Source organism: Miniopterus natalensis, chromosome X, assembly GCF_054644295.1.
Source record: "Miniopterus natalensis isolate mMinNat1 chromosome X, mMinNat1.hap1, whole genome shotgun sequence".
Lineage (NCBI taxonomy): Eukaryota > Metazoa > Chordata > Mammalia > Chiroptera > Miniopteridae > Miniopterus > Miniopterus natalensis.
In genome coordinates, this window is record NC_142103.1 from 962,473 (window position 1) to 976,061 (window position 13,589).

At 35.7% G+C, this 13,589-nt stretch overlaps 1 protein-coding gene across 9 annotated transcripts in view; it reads right to left on the reverse strand.

Moving 5' to 3' along the window:
• Nucleotides 1–1,359: 1,359 nt before the first annotated feature.
• The window catches only part of FMR1 (fragile X messenger ribonucleoprotein 1), a 36,017-nt gene continuing 23,787 nt past the window's right edge, over nucleotides 1,360–13,589 (reverse strand). The window contains exons 11-17 of one of the 9 annotated variants that reach the window (XM_016203689.2): nucleotides 13,423–13,557; nucleotides 12,856–12,918; nucleotides 10,459–10,545; nucleotides 7,799–7,994; nucleotides 6,094–6,240; nucleotides 5,332–5,414; nucleotides 1,360–3,306 (exon numbers count right to left, since the gene is read on the reverse strand). In XM_016203689.2, the coding sequence (XP_016059175.1) occupies nucleotides 3,145–3,306; nucleotides 5,332–5,414; nucleotides 6,094–6,240; nucleotides 7,799–7,994; nucleotides 10,459–10,545; nucleotides 12,856–12,918; nucleotides 13,423–13,557 (873 nt within the window). In that variant the 3' untranslated portion in view covers nucleotides 1,360–3,144. Of the gene's footprint in view, nucleotides 3,307–5,331; nucleotides 5,415–6,093; nucleotides 6,277–7,798; nucleotides 7,995–10,458; nucleotides 10,546–12,855; nucleotides 12,919–13,422; nucleotides 13,558–13,589 lie in introns of all 9 variants that reach the window. The other 8 variants (XM_016203688.2, XM_016203692.2, XM_016203693.2 and 5 more) reach the window with 8 other exon arrangements.

A 13,589-nucleotide genomic window follows, 5' to 3' on the forward strand; every position in this document is an offset into this window, starting at 1 on the left:
CCAGAACTAGGCAGAACAGGTGTCAAAGAACCAGAAAAGTACCATAACGAAAAACTAGACAAGCAGAAAAGATGACATTTTCTGAAAAGCAAAACAAAAAGCATCAACGTAGAGGAGACTGTCCTGCATCTTAGAATCATTTTAGACTCTAATACCAGTCAGAACTTTTTTTAAACCCTCACCTGAGGATATTTTTTCCATTGTTTTTCAGAGGGAGGGGAGGGGAGGGGAGGGGAGGGGAAGGGAGAACAAAGAGAAAGGGGAGGGAAAGGGAAAGGGAAAGAGAAAGAAACGGGAGGGAAGGATCAAGCCTGCAACTGAGGTATGTGCCCTTGGCCAGAAATGAACCCAAGGCCCTTCCATGTGCAGTCTAACACTCTAACCACTGAGCCATACTGGCTAGGATGTCAGGTAGAACTTTGACACTGTTGGCTCTCCATTTCTACCCTTCTTTTCCAGGCTGTGCCAGAGTTCTTTGAAGTGACCACAATAGCCAATTCAGGCACATTCTACCTCAATCTTGTCATTTATTTTATTACCGAGATATTGACATCAAAGTTGTTTTCATTTTTAGCTACATAGACACATTTAATATTTTCCAAATGGCAGGGTATGTTTACGGTTACACAGACAGAAGTATGTATAGTTTAGTGGCATTCTATGAAATTAATGTGTTGAAATCTCATAACTGGGAATATGAAGAATTATACTTTCAAATAGCAACATTTTTGCATTTTAAAGGGCACATAAAAGATTTGCAATGCATATAAGCTTTGCATGATAAATAACTCCTCCCCCCAATATCGTTAATTTTTTCTCAATATATTTAGAAATTTAAGACCAGGAGCAAACATCTGTCAGACTAATTTTTTGCTTTTTCATAAGTGCAACTTTTTAATAAAAATTTACATCTAGATAAACAATCTTCAGATTTTTGAAACTTTAATAAGATTTTAAAAACATCATAACTTTGAACTGAAAAACATACACATTTAGCACACAAATATTGTAATATGAATCAACTCCAACTCCATTTGAAAACGTGAATCAAATTACAGTTTTAGAAGTTAATAATTCACATTTAAGCAAGTTAGCGCCCTGCTGAATTCAGCCTTTGTAAAAAAGAGACTTAGTGCATATTGTAATGGCACAATGTGCTTCTGTACCATTTTGTTGATTTTTTTTCACCTTATTAAACAAGATCAAGTTCTTGAAAGTTGATAGATAACGGCTAACTTTCTATGACGTGAAATTTCCAATGGTAACAGTTACATTTTATAACAGAAAACTTTCTATAGATTTCTTTTCCTATCTTAAAATTTAAAAGGCAATCATTTGTAAGGATTGCGTCAACATCAATTTAGCAGAGGAAGATCAAACTTTATTGAAACTGCTTGCATACAAAATATATTGCACTATAACCAAACAAATGTCAACATAAAATCCAATCTGTTGTTGCTAATATGTACAGAGAATATTGCCCAAGAGCAGTTACATTACAAGGTCATTCTACCTTGGTTAATTATCTACAGTATTTTAAACCAAACAGGTTACAGATGTTGTGTGCAAGGTACCAATTTCTGTTTTCAAATAATATACATTCCCAGAATAAATAACTAGAAATCAACATTAATGTTTTGGCAATACTTCTTTTAAAAGACTTTTTAATATTCTTGAAATCATGTGCAGTTTGTTGCCATTTTTTATATGTTTATTTGTATGCAAGGAAAAGTAACTGTAAAATGAAAATTCAAAGAAACAAACTCACAAAATACATCAGAGGCAGAACTTCTGTTTGTACGGCTCTGTACAGATTCAGTGGTACCCCGACTAGGAGTTATTTTTTAAGAAAAATATAACATCTTAGAGTGAAGGTCCTTCACATAATTTTCCTCACTAAATTTCACCCATTAAAAAAAAAAAAGACTCAAAAACAAAACCAAACCCAAAACGTCAAAAAACAAAAGAAAGAAAAACTAAAGAAAAAGTTATTTGTTAACCAATCTTAGTCTGCTTTCCAATTCTGCTTATACATTAGATCTAATACTTCAAAGTTTACAAAACATTTAACCTGCTTCCAATATTTCTTAGACAAAGTACCTGTACTTCACAGGGTTATTATGCACATATGGAAATGACCCTCCTATCTCCCCCAAATAAACCTGAAATTAAAATATGAAAAACTTCACAAAAACAAGGGGAAGACAAAATAAAAAAGATTCTAAGTTAAAACTGGTCATCAGGCCAAAGAGCAGGCATATCCTACTAACTTTCAACCAAAAAGATTTTAGCCTCTCTCAAATGAAAAGATAGTTATTTCTTCTCCGGTCTATACAGAAAAAATTACACATCCCTCTCAATAACACTATTTGTCAAACTTCAGTGCAACAAAACATAAACAAAAACAAGTCTTATTCTTTATACTGCCTAACCTGATGTTTATGCAAGGAACAAAATGTGGAAAGCATGCATTCTTCTATAAAGTACTAATGTTTGACAGGGTTTGCAACATCTTTAATATTTAGTGTTCCAACTTATCGTCCCTGAACTCTGCATCCAAATATAATATCCCTACCTGCCAAGATATAAAAAAGGCACAGATCATACAACTTTTTTTTGCTAATGAAATGACAAACGTCACATCACACACATCTCAGGGTCCACTAAAATACTGGAAAAGTGGACCAAAACATAAATTGACACAGGACATGAAATGACATAGTATTTCATTGACTTCTATATGAGATTGAAAACAGAAGTCTAATATGATTACCATAAGTGCTATTTATTCAGAAAAACTGAAATGTACCAGTAAGTCATCACCCTATGTAGGAAAATGATCCAAATTAACAAAGAATATCACTTCTTAGTACTTTAAAAAATAAACCAAACTAAAATCCTGTCCTGAAGTGCTAAGTATACTTAAAAGCAGTGCTTCAAAATTTCAAGATATCTTTTTGTGCAAATCTGAAAATTGTAGGTTATGGCCAATACCAGAAAAATAAAACTCTTAAACAGAATTTGTGTTCATTTCATGCCCTGTGCCATCTTGCCTACCATTTGTCTTTGGCCTAACAAAGTTTTCTAATATGGAATAAGAATTATGGAAATGATAATGGAAATATAACTTCAGAATTTTGCAGTTTAGGGTACTCCATTGACAAGTGGTTGCTGACCATCCATGCTGTCTGGCTTTTCCTTCTTCTGGTTTCGATCTTTACCCGTGCGCAGCCGATTACCTTCACTGGAGGTATTCTGTAATGTTTTAGTGTGGACACTCCTTTCATTATTGCAGTCAACTCTGATCTAAAACAAGTTATAGTTGTTATATACACAGACCATATCCTATTGTAATCTGTAACTGGCCTGACAAGAAATTTAAGCCTGAAGTGTAAATTCCACATGTTAAAAAGGGAAATGGGGGATGAGAATAGAAAAAGTGCAAGAAATTAGGTCAGGTAGGATCTTTATTTGGGTTATGATTTTAAGACACTCTTCTTCTTTAACTGGAACACACTGGTCATCTCACTGCATCCAAAGTTAGATAAAAACTCACAATCCTACCGTGTCTTCTTCTAAGCAGAATAAAACAGTGAGAAACAAATAATTAAAATGAATGACTTATTGATTACAAAATATACATGGCTATAATATTAGAGTTCAAAAGAATGTGTTATTCTTCAACGATTATGAAACGCAGGAGAAAGAGACAAATTGATGTCTTCCTATTCTGACTTTACCAGGATAATAACTAATTCTCTTATTAACTAGCCTTCATACAGGAATACAAACACTGGTTTCTAGCAGCTTGTATTTCACTAAGGCAAGCCAGATGATCATATAACTTGAACTCTGAAGAATAAAAATTTGAAGACACCAATATGTAGAGGGTCTGAAACCCCAGGAAGAGCGTAAAGATGAATGCAATTACAAAAATAATATTCTAAGATTTATACAAAATTTTAAGTACCAACATTGAACAGTGCTAACAAAATTCTAGATGCTGTACAAAGGGAAGATAATATTTACAAATGAGTCTAAAATAATAACAAATACTGATCTGCTTCAAGTGCAAATGCTACATATATTCCAAAATTGTTCACTGTAATTTCAAAGTGTGTTTAAGTGTTGTCTCTGAGTGTGTGTTTTAAATGTTTTGTTGTCAAAGGTTCAGTGCTTTATTTTATTTTTGCGTCCACGGAGGGACCTGGAGAATATTATGCTAAGCGAAATAAGTAACTTGGTGCTCTGATCTAGATTTATTCTCATACTTACATAGAAAACACAGCCTTTCTTTTGATAAGCCACTTTAATTACAAATATGCATCCTTTTAACTAATGTGATCAGAAAGCCTAGTTCATCAAATATGTCCATTTGAGAAAGGAATTACAAAACTGGTACATTAAATGCTTTACATCTTTGTAAAACACATGTACGTACATTCTGTCATAAAGGTTCTGCTTTTAAAAAGTTCTTTCTTACTTATCTTGGGTGTTGGTCCCAAACCAATCCAGTCAAGAAGGAACTCTAACTAGTTGGGTTAAGAATTAAGACTCAAAGAAGTAGAAGAGAACATGGGTTCTTGGAATCAGACACCAGGGTTCGAATATCTCTGCACCATATGCTAACTATGTGACCTTGGGCAAAGGACTGAATCTTTCTAAATTTCGGTTTACTCACCTATAAAACAGAACAAATCAACTTACCTTAGGTAGCTGTTGTAAGATTAAGTTAGATAAAACACCCACGAAACACTTTAACAAAGGTATCTGGACATGCTTCGTGGTAATTAAAATTATTTAACAATGGGTACAGCACAGGTGATGACCAACTGATATGGGAGTTTCAGAATAGAGGCTGCCTGTAAACAAACAGCTGACTGATTCGGCAGGTTTTAGCTGAGTATCATTAGCTCTGCCTATCACGATTATTACCTTTGAAATAGATGCCTTCCTTTCCTTACTTTCCACTTAAAGGGGACACCCTACTCCTGCTACTCAGGGGAAGATGGACCTACAGGGCTTACTCAGGTCTCACTCTCTCAGTACATTCTGGGATGTTCTTTCCTTGGGGGAATCGGAGGGACCACCAATGTGGTATTGAAGTCATAATGTGGCAAAGTGTTCACAAATACTTTGCATATCCTCTAGAGAAATCCTTATATGCTTGCACAAGTTTAAGACTGTCACAACTATAATGCTGAAAGGAAATTATTTCAGATATCAAATTTACAATCTTTGAATATGTTTACAAATAAAGTAAAATAACTCATTAAATTTCAAACTACCCTAATTCAAACAATTTAGGTGAAAAGAGGCACATGGGTTTACCTGGAGGGATCCATCTGCTGTTCTTCCTTTAGCCTCTCTCGGATTACGTGGACGATTATCTGTTCTGGCGTGATCGTCGTTTCCTATAGGGACATTTTAAAAGGTTCAACAATTACTCATTCTAACATGCTTATTGGAAGCTCTTTACTCCCATATCTTCAATTTACTTAGACCAACCAAAAAATCTTATAGTCAGCAACCTAGTGATTACAGTTACATAATGGTTAATAATGTAGCATTCTACCAAAGAACAAAATATTTTGAAGGCATTACAATTGTGCAACTGTCACAGGTCAATCTAAGCTAATGATCAGATGTTATGTTTAGAATCTCCAAAGAAGGTGAACAAATTATCAGTGTTTATTTGCATATTCTACATGAACCTTAAGGAAGGCTAATATTCTGTTAATTACTGTAGGAAAGGAGAAATAGGATCTTGGTAATACGGCATTAAATCACCAAGATTTTTCATAGAACTTCAGGAAGTTGTTACAATTCACATTTTTTTTTAAAAATAATGTCTTTATTGATTTCAGAGAGAGGAAGGGAGAGGGTGAGAGAGAGAGCTAGAAACATCAATGATGAGAGAGTCGTCATTAATCGGCTGTCCCCCACACGCCCCCAACTGGGGACCGGGCCTGCAACCTGGGCGTGTGCCCCAACTGGGAACCGAACCACGATGTCCTGGATCCTAGGTCAACACCCAACCACTGAGCAACGCCCACCGGGCGCACCTTTATTTCTTAATGAAAACCTCTCTACCTTTGAAGCCGCCTCCACGTCCTCTTCCTCCCTGTCCTCTTCCTCCACCGCCACGTCGTCGTCCGTCTCCTCTGCGCAGAAAGTTCTCCCTCTCTTCCTCTGTTGGAGCTAATGACCAATCACTGAGTTCGTCTCTGTGGTCAGATTCTGTTTCAGAAGCATTTGATGCTTCAGAATTAGTTCCTATCGAGAGTTAAAAGTTATATACCATTGTCCGACTTTAAAAAAAAGTTAGGTTAACAGAAGCTTCCAGAGACGTTTCAGGGGTAATCCAATACTCTTCCTCCCAAGTTGAGCCCACCAAAGGGTATTATCACCTTCCATTTTGTAAAACAAATTATCTTAAATTCAAAATGAAGGGTTTTACAATTTTTGAGGTAATTTTGGAAAACATTTTTGGTTCTCATTTTAAAAAAAGGGTATTTTATTAGCCATCTAAGTTCAAACCTGAGTATGCCACATCATTAAACAGCTGTGCTCCTTTAACCATCTGCGCTCTCTGGAGGAAAAGTTGTCTACAACAGTTAAATGCAATACCTTGAGAAACAAAACCTCTACAGGGTTCCTTTTAATAAGGTTTGGCTAAGGAACAGAGGGGAATGCAGGACTCATTTACCTCTGAGAAGGCAGCAAAGGCAGCCACCAGGGCAACTGTCTCAGGGAAGATTCTCTTGTGGGAGCAGGGATTGGACCCAGCTAAATGGAGATAAGCTTGCCTGATGCTTGGTCCGCAACCTTCCCTCCCATTCCCACTAGAATAATTTATTATTAATAGAAGATTTATTATAATAAACTCATTATGCCTGAGGGGTGGTTTAATGACTTAAGGGATGGGAATAGAAGAAAAGAGCTCCATAGTGAGATGGGACTTCAACATAAAAAATAATGGACTTTTGAAAGACAGGTTAAGGGTTAGGATCAAGGTTGGCCATAGGAGTAGGTATGTCTCTCCCCCACTCCAGAATATCAACTCTACTACCTCTCTCTCTTCCTTTGTTGGAGCTAATGACCAATTATAGCTTCACCATTATAGCTTCATTCCTGTGGATCTTGAAGGCTTTCCATCTTAAAGAGTTCCTTTTTGAAATGCAAATATTTGTGAGATGGATTATACCTTATACCATCATCAAGTTACATAGTAGTTACACAGTTGAGCAAGAAAGACAGTAGGCACTGGCAGGTGGGGACAACGTTAGGAAAGGTACTGGGAGAGAAGAAAGAAGCACTGACAGAAGAGCTGGGAAGGCAAAGAGAAACTTCGCCGACTTCTTGACTGTGCCTAGGGCTGACTCTGGCCATATAAAATCATCTTATGAGCCACAGGATGTAGACCCCTGATTTACACAGTCCATCCAGCAAGTATGACCAGCACATGCCTGACAAAAAATGAGCCACAGTACACAAATGTAAAAAGTTTTGGCTATACAGTAATAAAATCAGCAAAGGCCTTAAGAAAGTCATCAACACACAAGGGCTTAAGCAGATTTATCCCCAGAGTGTGGACAGAACTCACACCTGCCCTGTGAACTCTATGTGTTATTACCAGGTTTTTACTCTATGTCTCTTGCAACACAATTTGACCCACTGTGAATCGGAAACCATGTAGTGAGAAATTGTTATAATGGGGTTCTAATGAATATTAGAGGTTAGCAGCTATTAAGTGTAGGAACAGATAAAGTTACTGAGTAAAATGCTTAGTTTGTACCTGAAGTATATCCAGGACCGCGTCTGCCGTGCCCCCTATTTCTGTAAGGTCTACTACCTCGACCCATTCCTTGACCATCATCAGTCACATAGCTTTTTTCCTTATCTGTACGATTTGGTGGTGGTCTAGAACTAGCTCCAATCTGTCGCAATTGCTCATCAATTTGTAATCTCTCCAAACGCAACTGGTCTACTTCCTATTTAAAATATACAAGATAACAGTAAAAATAATTTGACATTTTACTTAATAATACCTTTCTCCTTTTCATCAGATAAAAAGTATACTGGAAATATTTCAATTTCAGTTCTTAATTTATAGTAAACACTGTTACACAGAATTATCAGGAAACTGAATGATCTCCTTAAAAAAGAAAATGACTATAAACAACAGATTACTGATGTCCAGAATTAGAGATATAACAAAATATTCAGCATTAATAGAATTTAAAGTTGTTTGATTTGGCACTATTATCCAATGCAATCTGCTAAGGCACAGATATGCTAGTTGTGGGACTTCTTAATGACAGGATATTGAATAAAACAACTCTAAAATGTATGAATACAGAAAATAGACATTTAAGGTGTAACCAGCTAACCCTAAAAATCACACATTGTAAATAATCTGAATCAAAATAGATATGCCAGTTAATATTTTAATTTACAAAGCACTGAGTTTGGGCCATCTTGTTTGCAAAGAACATATACTACAATAGGTCTTTGGATGTGATTATACAATTAAGGAACAATTATTTTCAATAAACTGAAAATGCTCGTATTCCTTATATAGGGCAGAAAACTACTTAATAGCTGACCAAAAAAATTAGGTCTTACATCATGCCTTGCAAACCTCTTAAAGACTATAACTCTGCTAGGCCAAGCATAACAAACAGTATAAATTTAGTTGATCAAAATATACACCCGGGGTCCACAGATCCTTACACACAGTGCTTCCAATATGTTGGGTTCTGTCAAATCCATATATAGTCTCAATTATAACCCTCATCCTTCCAATCTACCCATAAACATCTCATTTATGGGCTATAGGGAGCTAGATCCCTATAAATATAGTAGTACTGGGTGTTTCAGTCAAACAGAAGCCATCAAAGAGACTGTCTACATAAACAGTCACTGGAGAAGCCCCTGAAAATCTAAGCTCCTAAAATCTTGGTTGTGACAGTTTCTGGAAAAAAAAGGGCAGGTAAGGATTTGGGTGAGTTTGATCTGAGCTCTGAACTAGAATTTGTTTTACAAAGGACTTGATCAAAGAATAGACTATAGCTAAGTGAGTGGCTTACTCCAAAAGTAGAGTTATAGCTCATGGAATGAGTATATCCTGCAAAACAGAATGGTAGTCCATGTTATCTCACTGGGGCAAAGTGGTCACCTTTTGGTGAAAGCCAGGCCCAATCAAGTGAAGATCTGGTGATGGAAAGAATGGCAATAGGACAGCTGCCAATAACTGAAAAAGATACTAGATTGTGAAGAATAAATCAAAAGACTTAAGAAGATTAATGAAAAGAGTAAGGGATGGATACAGTGCAACACTAACTCTCCAGGTCCTCATAATTATCATAAGCTAAGAACACAAAGAAAAACACATACCACACATTACACATAAACGTGATTTAAAATAGAAACAAATAAGCAAATGAATGGGGAATCCTACCCATGCAAGCCTTGCTGGATAAAACTTTGCCACTTTTAATTATTAACTAACCACCATAAAGATGAATTAAATGGCTAACTATTGATGGTTTTCTTCCTTATTTGCATACAAGTAGAAATTGTTTACTTTTATTTCTCTAAAAAATTGGCAACAAATTCTTAAGATAGCATTATAAATAAAATAGGAAGTTGGACTACTTTTAAAATATTACTTATTACCAGTTACATTATCATTTTGATACATATGGATAGAAAGAAGAAATTATAAAAGTGACATGGATAAGACTCCATTTCATTGACTTATAGAACATTTTGGCCAAAAGAAATTTTAAAAAGCATTTAGTCTAGAGAAGTGACTTGCCTAAAGTCACACGGCTAGTCCATGGCAGGAGAGAATCTAGAAGCAAACTGCTGGACTGCCAATTCAGTGATCTTTCCATTTATACCCTGTAGCCCCCTGGTTCCTGCTTTCTAGTTTGCAATCTAGAGGAGGCATAAATGCTACAAACACTATCTAAAACAAGCATTAAAGAAGACACAAATCATTTCTATTTTGTATAACAGAGTATAGAGAAAAATGAAGGGTATACATTTAAAAAGACTTCATGAAACACTGGGATTTCCTTAATAAATGACATAAAAGAGACAACAAAGGCAAGTGGAAAACTCACAAAGGCTAGAAAGGATAAACTTAATGAAAAAGCTATGTACAGGATTTACCTAAATTGAGTGCAAGGGTTTAAAAGAAGAACAATGGGAAATAGGGGAATTTTTTGAGAACTGGGATACTGGTCCTTAAATTCATGATGATGAAAATTGACTTGTGTTTTCAAAAAGAATATAATAAGCAAAACAAAGTGAGTATTTTCTCTATTACTTTCTACAGGTCATTCATTGTAATGTACAGAATGAATCTTAACTACTGAAAGGTTTACTATGGAGTTTTTATATTTCAGTGCAAAAAAATTTTGAAATTAAAGTTCTTCCTGTTCTCACCTTTAAATAGTTCAGGTGATAATCCAAAAGAACAGTGGCGTTAGCGATGCTGTCCTTTGTTCCCACAAAAACAAATGGTACCATACCCTGGAAAAGAAATGGCAACAATGATCCCCCCAAATTAATAATGGATTAATCTGAAAAATACAAATAATCACTAAATCCCTGTACAGGGTCTGACAAACAGTAAGTACACAAATGTTTGTTGAAAATATAAATCAGTGCGTGAAAACAAAAGTAGCATGTTTTACACATCTGTGAATGAGGACAGATCAATACAGCAACCCCTTCAATGCATCGGGTCATTATTACGTTTTAAACACTACAATGAAATGTTGGCAAAGTCACAAGTTATGTAATTCAAAATTATACAGGCTTTAACATGAGCTGCATAAACAAAATACTCTAATTCATCTAGAATTTTTTATCAAAATAAAATTATTTTTAAAAATAATTAAAAATTAGATACTAGGGTACCAAATTAAAAATTAAATCAATTTTGCTAACCAAGTCAATAGAGTACAAACAAAACAAACAAAATTAGGATACATTAAAATGCACTAATTATTCTGTGAGGGGAAAAAAAATCTGGCATATCCATGAGTATAAAATTTAACATTTCAATACATTTCAATAATGTGCCTGAAAATTATAAAAGGCTAAACCATAAGGAAAGTTTCACCTTCTCTCTACGGTACTACTTTAATATAAGGATAGATTTTTAAAAGTATTATACTAAAAATTTATACTTCCAGCCCATCAGTACAAATGAGATAAAACACTATTTCTTGTCGCAGTTTAAAGGGAAGCCTAGGCTAGTTGTACAAACAGCTGGCAATTATGACATTCAAAGTTGAGAACAGTTCAATATTTCGTTGAAGAAATACACATGGTTACTGATATTCACAAGCAACTAAAAAAAGCATACAATGGCTCTGATGTGGATATAATATTATAATTTTCTAGGCGAAGTTTCTAGGTGTTAGAAGCTGTCTCTTTAGAAAGTATTACTCTTTTAAAAAGAGCATTCATTTGATAGGTGTGGCTACTCCTGGGCTGCTTTTATTTGCTTGCATTCAGTACACAGCATCTTAAACAGATGTGGGGCTGGAACAGGTTTTTTTTCTTTTTCCTTCCACATGAACATGGCTGTTAATGGGGAACAAAACTGAACAATTAGGAAATACAGCTTGCAGACTGACCTTTATCTGATAGAAAAGGCACTGCTTCCTAGTAGCAATGACCACCTGAAGAATCAGGTGCGATTGAAAACCCATGGACTTCATAATGGATTTTTTTTGCATCAAATAATATATGAACTATGGAAGTTATCAAGCCCATGGATCAGGTCTTCTTCTCAAAAACATCCTTGACTGTTGAGTTTTTTCCGTAACTGACTCTGTTACAAAGCAGTTTACCATACTATTTTCCAAAATGTCATATGATGAAATGCTATGCCCTTCCCTATGGATCATATGCAACCAAAAAAAGCTTTGAAACTCTATGTCACTGATTTACTTTGATTGATTTTGGGACAAATAATTTTAAAACATTTTCTCTTTCAGCATGTCCAAACTGTTAGTGTACCCAAGTGCCACTGTAATTTAAGCATATCACTAGTGGACCAGAATAGTAAATTTAAAAAGTTATATTAAAAAGGTGAGAGTAGAATGGTGGCCTTCTATACTAACATCAAGAAAAAGTGATTCCCTATTCTGGGATGAGAGCTGAGCTGCCCAACAGAGAGGAATATCCAATCCACTTGAGGTTTTATTTCTCTTTATAAAATGGCATTTTTCTTTGAATCTCCTGTGAGTCACAACGTTTTCCCCATAAACAGTTTTCACGAGCCATGTAGGGATTCCTGCACTTAGGAACTCACATGTGGCTGAGGGATCGACAAGTAAATGTCTAAATACTAAGTGTTACGATATGGGCAACACATTCACTGGAGCATGGAAGGGAGAAAGGCCATGCAGCCAGTCAGGGGAAGGGGCCCTGTGGCAAGTACACACAGAAAGCTGCATAAGGAGAAAGGTCAAAGCAAGGTGGCTGGAGGAAAAGTGCTCTAGGCGGAGAAAACATAGCATCCAACTAGAGACAACAGATAGTATAACTGTTCAGAGACCTCTAAGGACTATAGTATGGCTCAAGCCTCTCTAGAGTATAGGGGGGAGGAGTTGTAACAGACGATACTGGACAGGTTACCTTGAAAGAAAGGCCTTACAAGCAACAGGAAGAAATCTGAGCATTCTCCCCAGGGCAATGAATCCACATACCCACAAACACTCCTCCACCAGCCTCCAACCCTGGTGATCATTTGTAGTCTCTCGTAACAAGGAGGATAAACATTAAAATATAAAATTAAAATGTATTTTTCAAGGAATGTTTTCCTACCTGCCAAGCCTTGAGTTCAGGTTTCTGGGATTCCCCTGCTACAATTGATGAAACCACTAACACCTAAAGCAGTATAAGGAATGCAAGTGATGTCATTAACTATAACAAATGATACACAGAAGCCTGAACGCAGGACTTTCACTGTAGGACTTCTAAACTCATTTCTAAACAGTTAGGTTAGTTCAAATATTGAAAATCAGTTTCTAATATATGACTTTAAGTAGTAACTAATGCCTCTAGCAGACGGTACATTTTGAGCTATTACAACCTGCAAAATTTCAAGAGATAAAACATGAAAAAATTAAAGTCCACCCTCAAAAGAAAAATGTGACCATTAATTACAACCCCATTTTTATATTTACAACATAAGATTTGTCACTGTGAATAAACTGAAAAGTAGGTATCACTTTGGTTTGTAATATCTCATAAGCTAGCAATCAGATTTGAAAAAAATATAACATGAGTAGCCTATAAGCCTAACCAGAGAAAATACCCAAAACACCAACTGTAACATCTGGTTCGAAGAAATTACTTTCAGTGTAATTCAAAGTGACAAATATTTCTTACCCTCTGGACTTTTGTACTGTTAGGTTGAGAAAAATGAGCGCTGTTTTCCTTTATGTCTATATGTTTTTTTTCTTCCGAGGGAGTAGCTCCGACCCTTGAGTTACTGGAAGGTAGGGAATTTGGTGGCATAATTTCCTTGGTAAAACACACAATACACAAAAGAGAGA